The sequence below is a fragment of the Crocuta crocuta genome, unplaced genomic scaffold, assembly GCF_008692635.1.
Source record: "Crocuta crocuta isolate KB4526 unplaced genomic scaffold, BGI_CrCroc_1.0 scaffold241, whole genome shotgun sequence".
NCBI lineage: Eukaryota > Metazoa > Chordata > Mammalia > Carnivora > Hyaenidae > Crocuta > Crocuta crocuta.
In genome coordinates this window covers 3,305,326-3,314,987 of record NW_027527807.1, presented here as the reverse complement: position 1 = coordinate 3,314,987, position 9,662 = coordinate 3,305,326, and the positions used below count along the sequence as shown (strand labels likewise).

Below are 9,662 nucleotides of genomic sequence, written 5' to 3'. Positions count from 1 at the left end.
ACCCCCGAGGCCTGGGTCAACTGGGTCACTGAATTTGCTGTGTTTGACTCGTGGGTGAAGTTTGATCCTCCCCGGGGGGCTCCTGAGGTAGAGCGTCCGGGATTGGGTTGCGGTGCCCGAGTGCCCGCGGACGCGGCTCCCCGGGGCCCTCGCGGTTTCACCTAGTTCTCTCCCGACGCGACAGCGACACCTCGATGCAACCGCAACACCTCAGCAGAAGCTCGTTCTAAAGGGCCAAGTGCAGCCATCCCCGTGTTCCCCGTCATCACCCCGATCATGCAGAAGCCCGACGTCCGGGGGCCTTCGGGCTCCATCCCCTCCGGTCCCGCCCCGTGGTGTCCCTCATGGTGCCAGCGGCCGCCTGCGCTCATTGTTGGGCCTCGTCTGGAGCGGGCAGAACCCTTCCAGGCTCTCTACCAGCCCCCAGGCCCCCTTCTCCAAGAAGCACCCCTCTTACAGCCCAGTGGCCCTCCCAGTGTCACGTGTCCCGCTTCCTGATCCCCGGCTCCCGCCCCCACTGGGCCACGTGCCACTTTGCTCACACCGCACCTTTTCTTCGAAGGCCCCTCTTACCCATCCTTCAGGGGCCAGATAGACCACGTGTGGCCACTTCCGGCAGGTCTCATCTGGCCCCCCACCCTGGCTGGATGCTGCCTTGTATCTGCCGCAATGACGGTCCTTTCTGTATGATGCTGATCCACTTGGAAGGAAGGGGCCGTATGGTACTCTTTGTGACCAGAAAAATCCCTGGCACTGCATACTAGGACATGTGCTGTTTGCCTCATAAAGTAAAGGACGGCACGGGGTGGTGTTACCTACAGGCCGAGCCCACACGGGGGAAGCGAATGGTTCTCAGGATGGGTGATGCCAGAGGCAGCTTGGGGCTTTTGATGCCTGACACTCGCTAAAAAATCACCCCGATGCAGCGCAAGAGAATAGAAGGCCTGGAACGTGGCCTTCAGAAAGCAGCAGACGAAGGCGCTCTGGGGCACCCCGGCGATTATTAAGGACATCATCAAACATCATGCTGTGAATGTGTAATGAACTTGGCTCAGACGCTTGTGAACGCCGCGACTGCCGTGGTGTCTGCTAAGTGACCACCAGCAGTTCTGAGCCCCAGACCCCAGGCAGGGCAGTGTCACCAGCTCTCCTGGTGAGAGACCGTGCCTCCCCATCACCTGGGGCCTTTCCCACTCTGGTTTTCTGCAAGTTGCAGTTCTGGGACTTGAGGCCACGGCGGTGGGGACACATGTCAGAGCAAGCAGCGGTCAGGCTTCCTGAGGTTTGGGGGGGAACGCGGGTCCACCTGGTTGGGGGGGAGGTCAGCCACAGGTGGACTGACCGCCAGCTCCCGCTTGCGCCCCTCGTCCTCGTCCGCCTCGTACAGATCAGAAGTCCTCTGGTTTGTGTATTTTCTCCCATGTTTCGGGCAAAATAGATGTGTTCGCCAACCGGACAAGGCCACCAGTCTGTCCATACTCTGCTGGGACTTTTCCAAATGCTCACTACTGCGCTTGCTGCAAGAACATGCCATCTTGTGTGGGGTTTGAAGCCAGACTGGCTTCCTGGAGGAAGGTTCTACCTCAGAACGCACCTCACTGAAATCTACTTTCCGGTTCATAACGGTCCCTCATCTCCTACAAAATACACATTTCTGCCAGGTGACACACTGACCTTTGTTTCAGGGGTGCAGCCGTTTCCCAACCGGCCAGGCTTCCTGCAGCATTAGGTCAGGTGCTGAGATGGGGTGGGGGGCACAGTGTCATCCCCCTTCTTGTCCCAGACTGATTCCTGGACCCAATACATGACAGATTTGCCAGTGACATCCTGGCTTTTGTCGTTCTGTCATTTTCCAGCTAACTAGAAGTTACAAGTTTAGCTGTTGGAAGAAGTTCTTCACTACACATTTGAAGAGCGTCAGAATCGTAAAACATGGGGGCGCCTGGGTGGCTCAGTGGGTTCAGCGTCTGACTTTGGCTCAGCTCAGGATCTCGAGGTTCACGAATGTGAGCCCTGCGTTGGTTCTGATCCTCTGTCCCCATCTCTCTCTGCCCCTCCCCCGCTCATCTCGTCTCTCTCTCTCTCTCTCTCAAAAATAAACATTTAAAAAGAGAATTGTAAAGCTCATCCATTCAGATGCCTTCCTGAGTTGCAGGTGGGACTGTGTTTTGGTTTTCATATGAGACTTGATGGACACTGTGCTTTTTTTAATTCATTTCTCAGCAGACAGTTACTGTGGGGAAGGGGGCAGGGAAGGGGGCAGNTTTTGTCGTCCCTGCCGCTGAAAAGCAGATTTCATTTGCGGGACAAAGCATCCTCCTTGGGTCCTTGGGGGGTCTGTGTGTGTGGCTCTTGTCTGACACGAGGGACACGTGTGGCTAGAGTCACCCCTTGGGGCTTCTGCTGGTCTCTGGTACACCCCAGGGAGGACGTGGGCAATGCCCCTGATGTCTCTGTCCCCAGTGCCCAGTGCCTTTTAATCACACCAGTTAACACAAGTCTGTCTCTCACAGTTATTTCTGTCGTTAGCGGCCCAAAACTGAGTTCTCTGTAGGGCCCAGTGCAAGCTGTTCAGGCATATAAAGTGGATTAATAAGGCTCAGCCTTCAGCTACGCCGGAGCTGAGTCCAAATTTTATTCTGGTACAGGGATGACTTTCTATGTGGCCTCTCTGGCTCTGGAGCTAATTTGGATGCTGAGTAGCTCCACAGGTATTTATATGTAGTGTTTGGTATTTTTACTGGGTCCTATTCTTCTCCCTTGGATCACCTAAAATGGTTAAGAATTTTCTAGTGGGATTAAGGTTGTGATCTCCGGGGAGGGGTGGGCCATCTGCTCCCGGTTATTTTTGTGTGAGCCGCTTCCCCTTAAATGTATGTTCACAAATGAGCCACAGTCTTATCAGCTGAGGTTGGGGGAAGACTGGTCTAGGTGCCGCTTCTGAACTTGGTCTCCGAGCCATGGCTTCCCATAGGCACTCAGGTAAAGCTTCCTATCCTTTCTCTTCCGTCGAGCACAGTTGTGTTGGGGCAGGAGATCCAGCACCTGACTAAAAGGTAGTTTTTGATGAAGTGGTTTTAGCCTGGTCTCAGATAGCAAATGAATAAGCCCGGCTCGCCTGTTCTGTCGCTGCCTTGTGCTGCTGTTCGCAAGACAAAAGGCAGGTCGAGCGGCTGGTTTTTTAAAAACAGAAACTCATTACTACAGTTTACACATTTTAGGACATCTTATGAAATCGTAAAAGATTGTGTGAGGAAAGACTTTGGGGGGGGTGGTTTCCAGTTTTTGCTATTTATAACAGATGTTCATCATGACTGCTTTACGTCGAATTTTGAGTGTTTAGAAAAGGTCAGTGGACTATCGAGCTGACGGGAGAAACACTGACAACAGAGAAAGTCCATAATGACTTACCACCTCTTTCCTTTTCTGAACGATGTGCTCAGCCTTCCTGAAGAGAAGCGACTAGGAGCCTTTCCATGTGACAAGTAGGTTAGTAACCGTTCTTGTCAGAAAAGGGGGCTACGTTTCGGAACCTCTACACCGTCCTTCCCGTGAGAGTCGTCTTCTGGTTTTGTGACCGGGCACGAAGGAGGCCCTTCGGCCGTGGACAGACACCCGGGGAACGGGCTAACGGACTGAAGGGCGGGCCGTCTCCCCAGAGAGCCCGGCTCTCTGAGGTCACCCTGCTGCCGTGGCTCTCCTGCCCTCTGCCTAAGGAGGGCTCCCCTTTCTTAGAGCCAGGCACCAGGTCCCATCTCCCGGCTTGCAGATTACGGGATGAGTTCATGCGGGGGTGGCCGGACAAAACTATTTCTGCAAACTTGTCATTGCCCCTCCGGATTTAAATAAGGAGAATACTTTTAGAAAGTCTCCTTGGGTGTTTAAACACAAATGCACTGTGATGGCAGTCCTCGCTTTGGTGAATTAACATGCAGTGTTTCTCTTGTTCCCAAATGTTGAGGAGCTTCTTCCCCCCACCCCCCAGGAGCCATTTTACAAACATGGCACCACAGGCCTGGGATTGTGCTAACTGGCCAGCACGTACGTTCTCCGGGTGTGGGCAGACTATGCCACTGTGTACCCGTGGTTCCGATGGGACTTCAGCGCCTGTTACCTGGTGGTAACATGTTATTTACTAATCAAGTGACAGAATAGGAAAATACATTTAAAAGGTAACCTATTTACAGCACACCCAACCTCCCAATTTTAAGTTGCACCGAATCCGGACATTATTCTTGCTTATATAAATCTGGAGTCTGTAACAGTGACTAAATGAGACAGATTGTTGACACCTTTTAGATGTTTTTTTATGTTTATTTATTCCTGAGAGAGAGAGAGAGAGAGAGGGAGAGAGAGCATGAGCAGTGGAGGAGAAGAGAGAGAGGGAGACACAGAATCTGAAGCAGGCTCCAGGCTCCGAGCTGTCAGCACAGAGCCCAATGCAGGGCTCGAACTCACTGACTGCCGGATCATGACCTGAGCCGAAGTCAGACCCTTAACCGACCAAGCCACCCAGGTGCCTCTAGGTGGTTCTTAAAATCAAGGACTGTCATTTTGTATTGCATTAGATGTAGAGGTCTATGAAAGCAGGAAAGAGAGAAGTCCTCACAAAAAGAAAATCCACGTTGCCCTGAAATGGGCTTTGTATACACAAATTAGAGGCTCAGATAACTGGATCAGAATCCATTTTTAGTGGCCATCCATATACTGAGAGGACATTTCGATGACAAGAATTTATATTTTTGTTATTGGACACTTTCAGTCTGCAAAGTTATGTAGATTCAATGCCTTTCAAGTTGAGGACTGGGCTGGGGGGTGTGGATGAGGAGGGAAGTAAGGCCATTTGCCATATTCTACAGCCATTAGTTCCCTTCACCATCCCCTGCCGCCTTTTCTTGGGGCAAGGGTGGAAAATGAAATGGTGGTGTGAGCGAGTAATCAAACTGGGTTGGCTTCTTTAAATAACTGAAAAATGGCAGCCAGAAATTCGGTCAGGGGTGAAACTTGAACACTGTGTACTTCTCATGACCACCAAACGACCGCCGTCTACTTCACCACAACTAGGAACACTAAAAACACACGTCCTGTTGCTGCCAGGTCGGAAGCACTTGTTTTCGGATACGAAAGCTGGAAGGTGCTCAGGTTAACATGCGCAACATTAAGAAAAGCTTTGTACGCGGACAGAGTAGTGCTGGCATAGAATCTGGTCTGGAGGAGGCTCGGTGGCACCCAGTTTTTTGTTGAATAATCTCTATCCAACCCTCCCTTACCAGGTATAATCTAAAACTGTTTATCAGTGACCCAGAAGAGATTGAGGAGTTTTTCTCTAAATGCAGTGTACAAGTGAGGTTGCAAATAGCATTGAATCCTTTTGTACGTGTTCTGTTTTTAAGGGAAAAAAAACACTTTCTGATTTTCTATGAAATTCTATGAAAGACTTACTTTTCAGCCATGACTCAAGAACTCCGTCTCATTGCAGCTAGTTAGGTATTTACTCCCAAATGTCTGACGACACCTCCAGGTGCGTTAGCATGTCAGCCACACAAGCGCCTTATTCATCGGCTAAGGCTTCACTCTGTTTGTTGAATGTTCTCAGGAAAGCAATATACCCTTTCTTTAGAAGCCAGGATTTATACACGGGGTGACTAACGGACTGGTATGTTGGACTTAGCAATTAACAGACCCGAAATAGCCCCAATTTTTTTTTTCATCTGGGTCGCTGTCCGTTGTTTACACTGTACACTGTACGACTCAGGGAGAGCACATCGAAGAATGCGGCTTTGCCTGAATATTCACGGTTTCCTGAAATCTCCCTATTTCAAACCACTTGGGGAGGAGGGGGAGAGATGGGCATTAGCAAGAAACACATGAGAAAATACATCCAAAAACACCAGCCCAATTATTAAATACGAATGGAATCTTCTCGTGAGAGGTTTATAGTTCTAGAAATGTCGCAATGTCACATTTCTCCTCTGTTGTGTCCGCAAGGAAACGGAAAGCCAACACGTTTTTATTGAGATACCGAGGCACCTCTTAGCGTGTTGGATGTAGCTCAGGAATTTCCTGAAAGAGGAAGCTTGTTTATTAAGGGAAGAACGATGTGTCTTTTGGTGCAGGCATAGCAAGAAAGGCGACCATCTTGGAATAAGTATCGAAAATTCACCCAGTCACATCTCCGACTGCATTCGAACCCGCTACGTCTGTAAAGGACTCTGGGTCAGCCATCAGCACTTTATGGTGGCAACAGTAGTGCCTTGATTTTTAAAAGCAAATATTTGTTACAAAACGCCTTTGATAAAAGAGGTCTGAGGAGCTTAACGGTGGTGACTTCTCTCCCCCACCTGGCCATCAACAGGCACATACTTACTGTATGACTAGTGCACTCCGGGCCCGCGATTAGGTCCCCCGGGACTCCTAGTGCATTTGCAAACTTCTTCTGTGATAGAGAAACCTCATCCCGGCATATGCACGCGGGTCACACCTCCAGGTTAAAATTAGTCAAAGAGCTACCAGATGGCAAATGCGAGGCGACAAAGACAGGCGGGAAGGGAAGGAGCATCGCAATTCTACGGATCCAGTCTCACCTATGATGATCGATGATGATCGATTTCCCAGGTAACAGCAATGGGTCCAGGGAAACAGATCTGGATGCTGGGGAAGGTCAGAAGACTTCATATTTCATGTTCTTAGAAATGGTTAAGGGGATTAAAAAAAAGTATTCCCTAGGAGATAAGCACCTTAAGTATATGTAATTCAGTCAGATTAGAGAGAGCCTCAAAGACCACGTAAAACACTATCATCGTTTCTCTCCATTCCCTTATTTCTAACAAAGAGGAAGGAAAGGAAGGCACCAGNGAAAGTCGGCCGCTTAACCGACTAAGCCACCCAGGCGCCCCTCTGTGCAGAGTTTTGACATGGTACCGATCTCATCAGCAGGAATATATTCCTCCAACTTCCTCGTAGGCATGCTACGTGAAGGCTTGAAATACAGTTTTGGACCAAATAGTCCCTAAATTTAGCAGAACACGAGGTAAGCTAATTCAGGGTGCCCGGAGTTGCACTTAATTGGAATTATTGCAAAAAAAGAACTAAAGTTCACAGACTTGACATCGGCATTGTTAACATGCTTCAAGTATTTCCAGCCTGTTTACTTATTAGGCAATAAAGCCAACGCTCCCAGAAGTGTCTATTTTATCTTTATAAATATGTGTTTCCACACACACGAAAACGGCCCGAGTCACCTGTGGAAATCAGTTCTAAGAGGATGTGCCCCTTGAAATCCGTCCACGTGGGTACACTCTTTGGGTTTAAATGTACAGGGGCAGGGAATGTACGCTGATGCCGGGCTTCTCATACCACAGGAAGGCAAAATAATAATAGTTCCTAAAACAAAAACACAAAGAGGTGGGACTCTCCATCGAGGCACCGTTAACTTGGGGTGACCTGTTGAATTTTCCCTCTGGTGTGGTTCATGCCCCTGTCCTGTAGGGGCGATAGCGTGGTGTGCAGCTGCGCAAACATGGCCCTATTTCCAACATACTCTGGTACCTTCCATGCTCATTGGTGAGCCGTGGATTATTTCATCAGTGGATGCCTAGAAAGCCTGAGCGAATCATGTTCTAGAACTATGAAGGTAACCCGGGAAGAACTTGGCATTGGTAAAATGACAGGTTCTCATAGTATATGGTTTTGAAGTGAGAAAGGCGTGGCAGGTAAGCCCTCTCTGGTACCATGAACCATCGTGGTCTCCCTTCTCCCCAAACCCCGGGCTACTGAAATAGAACTCACTGTTTCCTGGTGTTTGTCTTATGTATGACGTTGACCCCTAGATGTTTAGCTCAAAGCTAGGACTCCGACACACCACGAGCTGGGGCTCCCATGGTGGGGGGAGACTCTATAGGGACCTGACACATAGAAGTATTTGGAAGCCATTTCTGCTTTGAAACACATCAAAAGAGTGATATGAAGAAAATGAGTGTGGCCTGGAGTTGTATTCTAAATAGAGACTTGGGTGAGGGAGGAGGAGGGATGGTCAAATNTTCTGAAGGGCTAGCCCAGCCACAACTACTCGCCGCGCAGGAAGCCGGTGCTGTCTAATCTTACGAATTCCAATTTCCTGCCAAATGGCATTTAGGAGCCACTGATAATTTAATTTCCTGGCATTACTGCTACTGGTGATTTATTTAGTTTCCCTGCTCAGCTCTTAACAAGAAAGTAAATCTTCGTCGGGTGCACCACTTCAGTGTGGAAAAGCTAACAAGACCAGGGTTTTAGGGGACAGGTGAAGGGCCAGCCAAGATGAATGGAGGGTGACTTCCAGCGTGCTGTGACTGTCACGGATGCTTTTGTCTGGTTGCACTGAGGCCGCTGGCAGTTTGAAAGCTACCTTCCACACACCGTGCGCAGTGCAAGGAGCTAGACCTCGGTTTTGCTTTGTGTCTCCACTTGGCATTTCTAACCCAGTGTATGTAAGGGAGCGTCCTGATTGTCTTTGGGGCAGAAAGTGCCAGTAAGAACCGTTCTCCGGTCTCCATAAGCCTCTGAACTGTGGCACAACGGGCTCAGGCAACTGTCTGTGCCCAAGAACGCCTCGCCCTGGCAGCTGGTTCCCTGGAGGCCAGGGGCGTGTCTGAGGGTTGCGCCTGCCTAGCGGGGGCCAGAGCTGGCCCCGGGCCCCGAACCCTGTGCCGAGCGGGCCCCGCCGGGCACCGGGCTTTGTTGGCTGCCTGGCTTCCGAAATGCACCCCGTTGTGAGTGAGANAGCATCGCTTCGTTGCCTATTGATCCTGACTCACGTGAACAAAGTGGGGACTGGATTTGGGCACGTCCTGTACCAAGTGCTGACGGTTGTAGACGTTGCGGGTCCTGCCGGCGAAGGCCATTGTTAGAAGTGCACTCTGGGGTGGTGGCTCGAGCCCTGAGTCAGTGAACGGTGCTGGACACAACTGTTCAGGATCCCTTTGGGGATTTAAAAGTGTTCTGGCGGATCTAAATGATCAGACGTACACGCCTTGTACACTCATAAGGACCGCTCACGGGTACACTGAGCCATGGTCCGATGAGCCGAGTTTTGCAGATGGGAGGGAGCAAGGCCCCCTGAGGAAGAGCTGGGGGCTGGCAGCAGAGGGCCCGGCTCGCCATGGGCACCCCTGCCAAGCAGCCTGCCTCCAGGATGCGGCTTGCATCCTCTCCTGTGAAATACCCTCTGTCGTGCTCGTGCTCGGAGCCACCGCGCCGTCCCGGAGGCCACCCCCTCCCCATCTGGCCTGCTCGTCCTGCTGGCAGGGCTCTCGCGAGTCCCTGGGGACCCATCTCTTCCCGGGTCCCAGTGAAGTGTGTGCAGTCACGGCGCCAGAACCCAGCGTCCGGGCCCTCCGCCCTCCTGGGGCTCATTTGCCCGGCCCATTGCCCCCACAGGTCCCTCTAGCTACAAGGTGGGCACCATGACTGAGAAGTTCGACTGCCACTACTGCAGGGACAACCTGCAGGGGAAGAAGTACGTGCAGAAGGACGGCCACCACTGCTGCCTCAAGTGCTTCGACAAGTTCTGCGCCAACACCTGCGTGGATTGCCGGAAGCCCATCGGCGCCGACTCCAAGGTAACGGCGGCCCTGGCATGTGGGGGCCGGGAGGGGCCCCAGCTGTCCGGTGCGGGGCTTGCT

At 51.2% G+C, this 9,662-nt stretch overlaps 1 protein-coding gene across 1 annotated transcript in view; it reads left to right on the top strand.

The window, feature by feature from the left end:
- FHL1 (four and a half LIM domains 1) overlaps positions 1 to 9,662 on the top strand; it is a 37,025-nt gene that overhangs the window by 25,773 nt on the left and 1,590 nt on the right. The window contains 1 exon segment of the mRNA XM_077773989.1: positions 9,418 to 9,599. Within this exon segment, the coding sequence (XP_077630115.1) occupies positions 9,444 to 9,599 (156 nt within the window). The 5' untranslated portion in view covers positions 9,418 to 9,443.